General features: G+C 43.4%; 1 protein-coding gene across 3 annotated transcripts in view; it reads right to left on the bottom strand.

Annotated features, from left to right (window-relative positions):
• The window catches only part of GRHL2 (grainyhead like transcription factor 2), a 150,909-nt gene that overhangs the window by 74,154 nt on the left and 62,959 nt on the right, over window positions 1–13,796 (bottom strand). For all 3 annotated transcript variants that reach the window (XM_021688703.2, XM_021688704.2, XM_021688705.2), the window contains exons 6-7: window positions 11,372–11,528; window positions 7,084–7,195 (exon numbers count right to left, since the gene is read on the bottom strand). In XM_021688703.2, coding sequence (XP_021544378.1) covers window positions 7,084–7,195; window positions 11,372–11,528 — 269 coding nt within the window. The remainder of the gene's footprint in view (window positions 1–7,083; window positions 7,196–11,371; window positions 11,529–13,796) is intronic.

The following is a 13,796-nucleotide window of genomic DNA, read 5'->3' as shown; positions in this document are numbered from 1 at the left end:
TAAATACCATGGAAAACTACAGGATTAATAGTAACAACATAACTGACACATCCCACATACAGGGAAAGATTACTGCAAATCAAAACTGAAGACAGAGACGGAATAAAGAGCAAATAGTCGGTTTCACAATTAACTACAAATTTATATCGATAATGGTTCATTGGATGTGACTGTAAAGTAAGGAGGCTTATTTTGATGTTGCTTGTGGTATCAGCGTCATTACATTACAATCCACGCCACCCACTGCGAAAAGACAAAAACCACACGGTTCTTATTTTGGAACATCTGCACTGTAAGGTAGTAAAGTAAGTCTTAATTCTGTTCAGAAGAGAGAAATTACATGTGAATGTGCTTCATTTTATCTATCGTAGCTTCTGGCTCTCATTCTATAAAGTTAATTTTAGTTGTTGAACCTCTTCTAACTTTCCTTCCCTCCTTGAAAGGAAACAAAGAGAAAAATGTGCCTTCCCCAGAGAGTGGTTTTGGAATTATCCACTGCTTGAGGAAGCTTGATATGCAGTCCAGTTCATTTTGTCATTTGTGGTTCATTTGAAATATGTTGTTACATGGCTCACACTGTGCAAAACTGGATAACCCTATGGTGCAGACGAGTCGAGGGTAAGTCCCACCTACTCTATGTACAGATGGTGCCTCAACGTCATCATGCCCCTGGCTGAACACAGCCCCTGGCCAACCTGCCGTTCCTGGCCATGTCCCTCCTCCTGACACCCCTACCTAGGAGCAGGGCACCCATTTAGTTAGCAAGGCCGCGCTTTTCTTCTGTGATCCTTTACTTCTCCTTTATCTCCAAAGCCAGTCATCACAGAGGAACTATCAGTTCTAGAATTTGTCTCTTGTTCCTGGGATACCTCTGTATCCCCCGCTTACAATGCACTCCTCTGGGTGCACTCCATCGTTCACCTGGCTCCGACTGGTCTTCCCACTGCCCGTCTCTCCCTCTCTTCACCCCATCCTCCATGCTGGCCTGGAATCACCTCTCTGTGGTACAGATATCATCCCACACCAACAGTGCTGCCAAAAACCTCAATGGTTATCCAAAGCCTCTGAATTCAAGTCCTGTAACTCATTACAGAAAAATGTCATTTCATTACAGTATCTATTTGCTTGTTATTTCTGCACACTCCCCTCCATCTGTCCTTATCAGCAATCTGGGAAGACGGATGTACAAATGGAATACACCTGCTTGGATGAATGACAACACAAAGGTACAATTTATATTATCCCTCTCTTACGTACTCTTGGATTTCTAAAATCCACTCGGTTCAACAATAGAAAAACATGGATTAACTAAAAACAATGCATGCATGCTACAGCTCAATATAAAAAAGTACACACACAGACATTTGAATATCTCCCCAATAAAACTATACAACAAGACTTTATGGAGCCAAGATAGTGTTAAAGCAGCCAAGGGAGAAAACCCCTGAGCTTAATGACCCTCAACACCTGTGATGTGGCCGTGGTGATGCTCCTCTGTGAAGATCCTGAGGCAGCACTTCGCAAGCTTTCCACCTGCAGGGCAGGTTTGCTGCCGGGACACGGGTGGCCCGAGTCAATGGCCCTCTACTGCCTACAGCCTTCCAGGGCCTGGACCCCACATACCCCGCTAGGCTTGACTAGCCTCCATAGGAGGCCTGGAGTTTCAGCCGGTACCAAAGGAGGCCTGGAGTTTCACCCTACGATTCCCCTTTATTTATTTATTTTTTAAAGGTTTGTTTATTTATTTTAGAGAGAGAAAGAGAGCACAAGCGGGAGGGGCAGAGGAAGAGGGAGATAGAATCTCCCGCAGACTCCATGCTCAGCACGGAGCCCAATGCAGGGCTCGATCTCACAACCTGGAAATCACAACCTGAGCCAAACCAAGAGTCAGACACTTAACCGACTGAGCCACCCAGGAGCCCCTACGATTCCTCTTTAAAAAGCAAGCCCTTCTACAGCTACTAAACCCTTCTTTCTTAGCCCCTCAACCTCATTTACTCAGGACTTCCTTCCTTCGCCTTACTGTCCGTATTAGTTCAATCAAGGAACACTCTCACCAGTACCTATGACAGTTTCCACCCCCTGCCATTTAGGCTAACAATTTCATCAGACTTGATAAAATTTATCTGCCAATCTCATTTTGGTTCTTCTGCCTTGGTTCCTATATGAGCATGTGCTGTTTCCTTAGCTTGCAGCACCCTCCCCCACCTTGTTGACCTCACGCACTCTTGTCGTCCTTTCAGAAGGGTCTCAGAAACACCTCTCAGGGAAGCGCTCCTCCAAGACGCCACTCAATGTGTGACATCTTAGCCACTCATCGTCTTGCCTCCAGATTCGAGCAGCTTAAGGACAGGGGCTCTGTCCTAATTACCTCTGAATCACTAGTCCCTAATGAAGGGTCTGGCCTATTTGCTGAATGAATATGGAGTAATTATGCCTTTCTGCAAAGCATGGGAACTAACATGGGACCAGCACTAACTCCGTGTCCTTAAAAAGGGACGTCCACAATCAGGGACGAGCAAACAACAGAAACAATCTAAGTGGCTCTGCCATAGAGGAGGTCTGAGGTCTAACTGGCACAGGAATGCTCCTTGGGCTGCAGAATGTAAACTCATTTATGACCTGGCGTAATTGTTGTTCTTCAACGAGCTCACAAGAAAGAACTTGTGAGGCTTGGAGAACTCCGCTCGTGTGCTCTGAAAGAGCAGCAGGGGCCACTAGGGCCAAGGTCTGTTTGTTTTACTTTTATCAAGTAAGAACTAATTGCTAATGTTTCCTTCCCCCCTCCCCCCAAACAAAATAGTTTAAGGCCTAATGTACAAGAACCACATGGCTGAACTGGCTTTCAGAAATGTCAGAACTAGCAGCAGCCAAGAGTCCCACCCCCCCAGATTGCAAAACGTTCTCAATGTCTGGAAAGGAAAGCACAGTGGGGAGAGGCAGTACATCAGCACAAGGTCAGGTCAGGGATGTCTGCAGTCACTCTACAAGTCATCAGGGCCTAGTGGGGCCAAGACCTACCTAGGGATTGCCATACAAAGAGGACGTACAGTGGAGCGAGGACAGAGAAAAATAAAAAACAAGGAGTGCAAACTCAGGCATTCCTGGGTTTCCATCCCACCGACACCCCTTACCAGGTACATGACCTTGGGTAAAATTCTTTACCGTTCACTCACCTCAGTTTTTAAACAACAAAATGAGTTGTTTTGAGGACGAAGGACAAAATGTTTATATATGATATACAGAAAGAGCCTAGTACACAGAAGACAAGGAATACATGGGTATTATTAAGATACAGTTCATTCCCTCCAGTGGCCTGCCTTCTGTCAGTATAATAAAGAGTTTTATCCACACATTTCTTCATTCATTCGGTCACTCATTCATTTAGGAAATATTTATTGACAGCTCACTATGTCTCAGGCCCTGTGCTAAACCAGACAAGGGTCTGCCCTCATGGGCTTTACCTTCTAGTTGGGCACAATGAGAAATAGAAATATATATACATAAGTAACATGTAGGGTAGTGATAAACGCTCTGCAATACAATAAAGGTAAAAGGGCTGGAGCGTGATGAGGGTACGCCGTTTAGGTAAGGTGACAGGGAAGGTCTCTGATAAGGTGACAAGCAAAGACCTGCAAAAAGTGAGGGAACAAACCATGTAATGTGCGAGGATCTGCCCAAGGAGAGCCATGCTTGGGGTGATGCAAGCACAGCCTCACGTGAACTCCGATCAGGATACAAGGAACCTGGGAGCCAAGGCTCCACGGGCTCTGAGGAGCAGCCTGCTTCTCTGCACCCTAGGCCCTCGGGCGCCCACTCTCCTTTGCACAGACCCACAGAAAGGACTCCTTCAGGGACACTGAGGGTCCTCTCCCCATTTGGCAACCACCAGCACTACTGGTTGGTAGGAGCTCCTCAGAGGATCAGAAGTATGTGGGAGATGAGGAGCAGCCTTGAAGAGCAACCAACATTCTAATCCAAGTGAGATAAATGTATGGCAGGAAAGATGTAGAATGTTCGCCAGCCATCATTACAGGGTACAAGAGACAACAGAGCAATCCTTGACCATGAATGCTGAGGGGATGCAGAATAAGGAAAGATACGAAGAGAGGTGAAAGCTCCACTGGGCTTTGCTTGGAGTGGAGGTAGAGAGGCAGGGAGCTGGAGGAGGGCTGGTTATCCCAGGAACCCTGAAAAAATGAGCAGAAAGAATACACACACTTCTACAGACAAAACTGTGTTGTTAAGAACTTGAGGAGCTGGAGGAGCCACTAAGTCCACCCACAGACTCCGAAGACCACAGGTTATGAATCTCTGCTTTAGTGAAAGGGGCCCTATCTCAGTCTTTAACTTCAGCTTCAAGGTCACTACCTAGAGGGCCCAGTTGAACTTGGTGACCATAGTGACTGGTGGAGATTTGGAAACTGCAACCATGAGCCCTGACTGTAACCTCCAGCTTCATGGAAGTTAAGAAAGGCAATATATTTTAAAACGTTGGATTCTTCCTTTTTTTCTTTAGGCTAATAGAAGGTTCTCGACCCACACTGGCAACTACAGGGCACATGCACCCTTCAGCCTCCCTCCAGTGTCAGCAGGCATTGCTAACCCCCTGGTGGAAGCAAGGTGGAGCCTTCATCAACGTCCTCAGCACCGCACTCCAAAGCTACCTGCTGACGGTACAAACAGATGTACACACCATCCCAGCATCAGCTCCCTCTTTATTTTGGAGATGGCATTAACCATCCACCGGCAGAGGAACACATGGTTTGATTTTTTTGTAAGTCTAGTAAAGGAATGAATTCTATAAGATTTTTGCATATTTCCTCATCCTCTGTGAGTAGCTATCAGGTCGAGGTTGTGGTTAGAAAAATCAATTTGTCCTTTGAAGCTAAGGGACTGATTTAATACTCCTCGGGTTTGGGTTCAGAGCAGGCAGCCCAAGGAGCCACAAAGCTTCTTAGTAACTAAATCTCAAAGATAAATCATGTGTGTGCATATGTGTGCAAATGCATGTGTAAAGGGTTATAGGGAAAGTCCGAAGGCAGGCAAGAGGCGATCAAGAAGAGAGATAAGAAGTGAAGTCCTGTGAGAGCTGAGAAATCATTCTGGTCTAAGAAAAGTAAACCTTATAACAATATCAAAGTTGAACCAACAGGTAAGCCAGTAAAATGCTTTTATTATTTGCCTTATTTGGACCTAGTGCATATTTCTATTTAATTGCTCCTCTGATTTTCTTGGGTAATAATTATAAGGCTAACTTTTCAAATAAAATAAAATTGTTCCTCTGCTTATGCAGATTGGCTACAAAGCAGGTTAAGGCAAGTATCCCCAACCCCTTGTCCTAGTCAATTGATCTTGTAGTTTCTGTGTATGAGCTGGGTGAAGAAGATTGTCTTATCCTAGCTCTTGCACTGATTATCTGAGGATAAGTCACTTGGAAAAGTGGGTCAGTGAGCCTCACTGGGCCTCAGTTTCCTGGTTTATTAGATAAATATGTTTGACTAGTTAATAGGAGGGGTGTGTGTGTGTGTGTGTGTGTGCATGCACTGGGGCAAGGAGAGGTGTAACCATCTTGCAGGATAAACCAACAATTAGTTTCAATATGTTCTACGGTGAGTCTCTCACCCTAACGTAATAACTAACCTCTCTGCCATTGGTCAAGGGACCTTGGCAAGGGTGAGATGGAAGGCCTAAAAAAAAAACAATCATCGCAGTGTGTACGAAATCAAAGCAATGGCTCAGTAATACCGTGTAAGGGCTCAGGTATCAGAATGCCTTCTGATACCCAACATGATGGAGACCTTTACTTTGCCTACACTCACTGGGACTGCAGCCTCTTGGTCTGCAAAATGAGGTAAGAAAGCCCACAGATGAGAAATTACTTATTTCTTTAAAAAACAGCATAGAAAGTGTTAAAATTACTGAGAAACACATATTACTGTCAGGGTTTTTAAGTCATCTCTAGAAATTTTAAGATTCAATCCCTGACTTCCCAGAGGTTGATTCCTGCAAACCGCATTTGCGAGGATCATGTACCCAATGGCTTCAGGGTAAATTTGGCCCTTGGGAAGCGCTGGTGGGAGTGTGGGGCACAGGGAGAAGACCGGGCATTCCTTCTCCTCCTCCCTCTTGGCATTCTTTGAGAGGTGTGTCTGGCAGTGACTCCTCTGTGGTTCTTCCTCCTCTTGCAAATCTGCTCTGTCTGTGGTCCCAGCTCCTGCTGAGGCAGCCCCCACTATGGTTCGAGCTCTTGCTGGGTGGCTTCCCCAACACCCACAACCTCCTCTCTTTGATCCTCCAGGCCTACAGCTAATAGCAGCAGACTCCTGCTGTTGCTCATCTCTGGACTGCCTCACGGTGCCTTCAGCCCTCCCAATCTTTGCAACAAACTCCCTCCATGGGACCACTTGGCATGGGCTCTACCTTCCTGGGCAAACCCTGAGTCCCACCCAGGGGACTACTGGTCTCCAGAGAACAGACCTGGTGTTTAAGAATATACAGAGTCCAGAAAATGGACTTGCCGGGGCCGTTCTGCCTCTACTGCTGGAAAAGATCTCTCAAAGGTTTCATTTGCCAGACCACCTAGTTCTAGCAGCAACAGGCGTGTGTTGGAGCTGAAGGGACACTACATGGAGAATCAGAGAACCAGAACCCACTTTCCAGTCATATGACTTTCACTAGTACCTTAGAGATAAATGATCCTGAGGTTACTCATGTCATGGGGGTAAGAGTTCATCTGGTCTGCCGGACTGGCCACTAGGCCCAAACACAGGAGGGCATGGAAACGTATTTTAGAAACTGACATAGTCCTTGCAAATCCAAATGTACCACTATTATTATACGAGTCACAGCTGGCTTCCATAGAACAAACAGTGCTTTGCACTCAGCTTGGCCTGATTTTGCTGTCTCCACCTAATTTGTACTAAATGTACTAACAAAGGAAAAGTGCCCAGACTAGTGCCTGGCACATCTTCCCAAGAGCTATGTGGGTCCCAGCTGTGAGTTGTGTGCTGGGCTCTCCTTGGCATCATGACAACATGTCAGTTTACCTAAGACAGCACAGGGAGGTCAAGGTCAACTTACCAATGTCAAGGACCCTCTGCTTTGCCGTATGCTGCCGGGAGTGCCAGTACTTCCAGTATTTCAGCTGTTCATCTCGGTTTTTGTCTTCACTGAAGACCACCATTACCACGCTCTGCAGAGGGGAGAACCATGCATCTTACTTTCTGTTGGGCGCCTCGGTTGCTTCCTTCACAGCCTCCACTTCCGGCAGTTCTACCAGAGCTGTGTTTCTATAAGGTTGCTTGACAAAAGCCCAGACAAGCTCAGCTGTATGGTTTTGGTGTAAAAACGGGCCCACTTAAAAAATGCTTCGAGAATGAGAACAGTACACAGAAAAAAGAATCCTACATCATTTTTTGTTTTAAGTAGGCTCCACCCCAGCATGGAGCCTAATGCAGGCCTTGAACTCACGACCCTGAGATCAAGACCAAGCTGAGATCAAGACTGAGCTGAGGTTGGACACTTAACCAACTGAGCCACCCAGGCGCTCCCCACATCATTTTTACCATGAGTCATAAACAACCAAATTAACTAAGAGCACGTTTATTGTTTTGTGAGGTGAGTGGGAATACCAAAAAATCTTTTTTTTGTACTGAAAACAAACAACATTTTTGAAATTTTGTATTCTTAAATGTAGAATTTGGCACCTTTTGTAAAGAAGCAAGCATCTGTTTCTAGCCCAATTAAGTGCCTCAGGCTGAAATACGGGAGTAATGAGAGAAATACTAAGGTAATGAGTGAAATACTACAAGATGAGTTCATACTGAGGAACACAGATCTAAGCTACAGATATTTCACAGACCAAAAGAGACAAGGTCAACTATTTTATTTATTTCAACACAATTTGGATGTACTTGCTTGAGAAACTAATTACATCTTGTAGAAATAAGAATCCAAAGCCCGTTTTGGTTCTAAATTATAAAAACCCTCATTAAACTAAATACACATTAATTGGCTATCGCTTATGAGATGGAGAAGTTACCAACACAAACAAACCCCAAAAATCCCTACAACTGCAGTATCAGGGATACCGGCTCTCCTTCTTATTTCAAAGCTAAAATATTTCTTAGACATTTTCCTACTATTCCGGAATATTTCATTGACTCTCATTCTTTAATAACTTCTTCGTAGCATTTTGCACACTTGAAGTCATTTACTTAATTAGTTTTAATTATTCAGTTGACAGCAATGTCTTCCCATTGACTTCAAACTCAAAGAGGATAAGGACAGAGGCCCTGCTGCCTGACAAACAATAGATACCATATACATGCTTGCAGGTGTACTGTCCATTCAAAATCTGGCTTCTTCCCAAAGTATGTGCGAACATTTGTTACACAAGAAAGCAGATGTCTGTTAGGAAAACTAGTTTAGAAATATGTATCCATATCATTTGAATTCACAAGCAGCGTGAACCTCCAAGGTATGGAGAAATGACAAGAAGGGGAACCGCTTCTGGGCTCACGGAACTATGAGCTACAAGCTCTTCATTCTTCTCTCTCCCCCTACCTCAAACTTTGCCACTTACAGTTGCCCCCTTCCCCGTGGTTTCGGTTACCCACATTTGGTCAACCATAACCTAGAAGCAGATCAGTGCCTTCTGATCTATCATCCAAAGGTCAGTAGTAGCCTAACATTACGGTCACAATGGCCACATCATTCATGTCACTGCATCTCATCACATAGGTATTTTATCATCTCACATCATCATGAGAAGAAGGGTGAGTACAGTACAAGAAGATATTTAGAGCCCGAGATACCACAGTCACATAATTTTTATGGCAGTGCATTGTCATAACTGTTCTATTTTATGACTGTTGTTGTTCATCTCTTACTGTGCTAATGTATAAGTTAAACTTTATCACAGAGATGTAGGTAGAGGAAAAACCATAGCATTTATATGGCTTGGTACCATCCATGGTTTCAGGCATCCACTGGGGGGGGCCCTAGAATGTATTCCCCACACATAAGGGGGCAGGGACTACTGTATATGTAAAAGTTCATTGCGTGGCCTCCTAGTGTTTATTTCTTTCTGTTCCAAAATAAAAATAACAGATAATTTTTTTTTCTAGCAAATGACTATCTTAGCCTAAGTAATGGCATATTCTCAGTCTGTAAGTTTATGTCTTCAGTGATAAAAAGAAAGGCAGTTTGAAAATGCTATTATCAAGCATACGTGCTTCAACTCAGAATGAAACACTGTGCTCCAAAATTAATGCAGGTAAGTTCCAAGTGTATCCCTCTTTCCTCCAGATTGCTTGCTCTCCCAGAGCTGAGGAGTAAGAAAGATCCCCTCTGAGAGGCATCATTCTAACTCTCCAAGGGTGTTAGATTGAAATCCTTAAGAAAGGATGGCTTGTTTTAGCCAAAATGAAACAGATGGGAAGAAAACTTCCATAATAAATTATTTACATGATTTCAATGAAGCAAAATTCTTGGAAAAGTCTCCGTACTCAAAACTACTGTCATGGCCTTAGAATGCAAACCATCCACCATCTTTTCAGGGTGCTGAAATGGTGCTGTTAAGAGGGTTGTCTATGAGTTATATGCTTCCTTGTAATTTACAGAACTGTTTTTTAAAAAGTACGTTTATCCAGAGTCTTCTTACCAGGCACCCACATGTGAGGGTGTAGGGGTGTGAAGTCCGGCATATATATCCAGAGGTGGATCCCAGGCTAAAATGCCTCTGGCTTTTAGCCCTCCATGTGACTCAACACACAGTGTACCTTGGTGGTTAAGAGAATAAATCCAGGAATCTGACTGCCTGGGCTATATCCTGGTTCCTTCACATTTTAGCTGTGTAACCTTGACCAGTTACTAGCCTCTAAAAGGCCAAGTTTCCTCATCTGTAATATTATAAAAATAGTGCCTATTTCATAGGCAGTTTCAGTTTCAAATGAATTGCTAGATATATGGCACTTAACATAATGCCTGGCACATGGAAGATATACCAATAAATATTACTTGTTATTTTGTGGCTCTTGTTATTATTATGGCATCTCTCTGCCATTATTGCTGTTATTACCATTATGGTTATTATTATTATATCCCTCCACCATTAAGATGAGGAGGAGGAGGTAGAGGAGGAGGAGGAAAGCATCCTTCCACCACAGCCTTGACCACAGGGTAGGAACACACCAATTCCCCCTGGCAGGCACACAACAAACCAGGCACCTTTCCACCTGCAACGGGCTCAGCCTTGGGTGGGACGTGAGCTCCACATCTTCCTCTCACTCTCAACTGCCCTGCCTCCTACAGCTCTGATCTGGGACGGGGACAGGCTTGGAGGGAGGAAGAATTGCTGGACTGAGAAATGAGCAGTAATCCTTCCTTATCTTTCTCACTGAAACAAAGCCAGAAAACCCAGCTGTCTCAGAGATCACCACTGAAATTGCTTTACCTAAAGCTAGTAACAGACAAGCTGGCCAGCAGGTGACCAAATACTCTTCTTCCTCTTCTACCTCCTCTGTTACCTTTGCAGGGAAGTCGGGGATGGGGGTAAACTCACTATGCTCTAGGCACAGCACGCATTCTTCTCAATGTGCTGAAGAGCTTAGGAGGCGGTAGTTATGGACAAAATAAGATGGGGTGGGCACCATGCACACAGCGTGTAAAATAAATCATTGTACAATAGGGCAGGAAAGCCCTTCAACCTCTTTTCAGAGAGCTGTGCTATGATTTTCCATTTCAGTAGAGAAGGATTACCAGTTTCCTCCCTTGTTGGCAGCAGCAAGAATGCCAGAAGCTGGTAGGCTTCCAGCACAGTTCCATTTCCCACAAACAGAACTAACACGAAGGTGAAAATTCCACCAAGTCAGTCCTGGTAGGGATCATATCATGCCTCACTTGACTCCTGAGTAAGCAAGCACTGGGTTGCAGAAGGCTTTTTTAACCAAGTTGCAAAGGACCCAGGGACACAGAATAAATCACATCCTCCCATATGGAAGACAGCAGCAGCTCTTTCCCTGCCCACAAATAAGCTCTGACTTATAGCTACTTGCTTGAAAAATTAAGATCAATTGACTGAAAACAAGAACAACAACTAGGTAGCACAAAGGCAATGAAGGAAGCTGGGAAAATTCCTTGGATACAGTCAGAAAGCGTGTCCCAACCATGTCCCCTCCCTGGCATTTATTGGTTACTGATTAAAATGATAAACTGTAAGCCAGTAAGTTTTCCTGCTCCAACTCTCTGACATTTGTTCTAGAATTATTTATTTTGGAATTTTTTCCACGCCCTTCCACAAGACTGCGAGGTAGCAATTCCCTTCATGTGATCCCTCTGTGCTTTATTTGAGAAATGAGGCTCATACCCGGACTTTGCTGATTGGGTGTCGGAAGCATTTGTTGTCCCCAGTCTCGCTGAGCGTTATGGCATAGAACTGTCCCTTGTTGAGGTAGGTCATGGGGCCCTCCCCCTGCTTCTGACGCAGAGATTTGGTGGCTTCCAGGGTGTACTGAAATGTGCCACTGTGAACAGAAAACAAACAAAGGTCAGATTGACTTGCTTGGACATTTCTGCCTTCCTAATCAATTTCACATTTGGAGCATTTTGTATGAATATTAACCAATATTTAGTCTACTTCAGAGACAAAACACAGCATATGGCAAAAGAGATGCGACCAGACCAAAGGTCACTGCTAATACAATGTATACAACATTTCTAATAGTGGCTCATAAACCAGATGGTTTAGAAGGGGAGAAAGTCCATGAGGTGCCTGTCCAATTATGCAAGGCTGTGCCAGGAGAACCTGTTAGGTCTTGGATGGCAATCAGTAATGCCTGAGGCTTAAGAATTGATAGAATTTGCCCCTTTCAAGCTAGCAGCAAGCCAAATGTGTGAAAGCTTTTGTTCAATTCATACCTATACTTAACCCTCTTTTTGTATCACCAAGATGTTGCAAATAGCTATAACCCACTTTAAAACATTGCAGAATGTGAAAATCTTTAAAACTCAGACATTCATTATTGAGAATCTAGTTCCTATAACAGAGATTGTTGTTTTTTTGTTTTCTGTTTTTAAGACTCATGAAAGGGTCACTACTGCTCCAAATCAGGAATCTACAAACAAAGTTTGATCCATTGGCCAAATCCAGCTCCCTGCCTATTATTGTAAATAAAGTTTTATTGGAACACAGCTATGCTCGTTCATTTAGGACTTGTCTACTGTTACTTTCACACTACAACAGGAGGGTTTAGTAGTTGTGATGTATAGTGTGCCAAATCTAAAATATTCACTATCTAACCCATTGCAGATAAAGTTTGTAAATCTCTGCTCTACAACTTCCCTAATATTTTTAAAATATTACTTAATTTACAAAATAAAAACACTGATTTTCCCAATGCTGAAGAATGTATCAATTATTTAAAATAAACCACAGGTATGAACCACAATCTTTTTTGTTTAATACATTCAGAAATACTTATTTCTGCTACACTGCAGGATGGCTCATAGTGATAATCCAATAACCAATGCTTTGTGCACTTTTTTAATCATCAGAAGCTCTTCACTGGGCCTATTTTCTTAGCTCTTTAATTTCATAGTCTTTGAAAGACTGGGTGTAAAAATGCCTCAAAGTTCACCTCTTAAGATGGTCTACTTAGAAGATTATGGGAGACTCTTATTTTCTATGTTAAATATTTCTGCAACGTTTAATTTTTTGTAACTTTCATAAGGAGAAAGAAACTGGAAAGGCACAATTAATATTCCTCTTTTCATGATAAAAACCGTACACGTAGGCTGATAAACTAAGCAAATTCCAGAATATGTATCTTAGAACAGGGTGGGAAATAAATCATTCAAGACAGAACCAATTTCACTGTCATTTTGCCTGGAAAAAGCAATTTCAATACAGCCACTGAATCATAAAATTTGAGACCTGGACAGGATATTAGGAATCACCTAGATCAGCAGCTTGCAACTTGTCTAGGGCACAGGCTGCGTAAAAAAAAAAAAACATGAAAAGCTGTGAACCCTCTCCCCAGAAAAAAGCACATATGAACAGAAATGGTTTTGAATATCATTTAGGGGAGTTCATGCTCCCCAAACCTATCCATAACACAGGAAATAAAACCACCTTCCTCATTTCACAGGTGAGGAAGGCTGAGAAACTTGCTCACTCCAGTGGACAATGACAGCAGCAGAACGAGAAGGCAGGTAAGTGACTGGTAGGTCAAAGCTCTTTTCACCAGCCTGATAGCTGATTACATGGTGATCTGGGTTTATAGCATGCAAGTTATATATGTATTTCCACATTTTAGAAGGTGATTTGGAACTCTATGTTCCCCACCTCACCCCTCCCACTCACAAACACCACACACTGAAATTCTGACTCAGATGATCTGGGGGAGGATGACTGGGGAGCCTGAGCTTGGAGCAAGATCCTGAAGGATCAGGAGGACTTCAGGTAGAAAGAGAGAACAGAGGAGGGCCACACATGTAACAGCAAAGGAGCAAGAAATACGGTGAGACACAAGGTTTAAAGTAAAAAGGGACCAGCACGTAGAGGGCCCTGACTACTTTCATGAGTAATTTGTGTTTGATCCTTTCTGAAATGGTGACATAACTGATAAGTTTTGTGAAATGGGAGAGATCAATTCATTTCTTGCCATTCTCTCCTGTCTATGGGCATGATCATGACCAAGGTCTTTGAACGTCTACCCCCTCTACCTGGAAGTTCTTTTTTTTTTTTTTTTAAGATTTTATTTATTCATTTGACAGAGAGAGAATGAGAGAGC

This window comes from Neomonachus schauinslandi, chromosome 4, assembly GCF_002201575.2.
Source record: "Neomonachus schauinslandi chromosome 4, ASM220157v2, whole genome shotgun sequence".
Lineage (NCBI taxonomy): Eukaryota > Metazoa > Chordata > Mammalia > Carnivora > Phocidae > Neomonachus > Neomonachus schauinslandi.
This window is presented reverse-complemented; position numbering and strand designations above follow the sequence as displayed.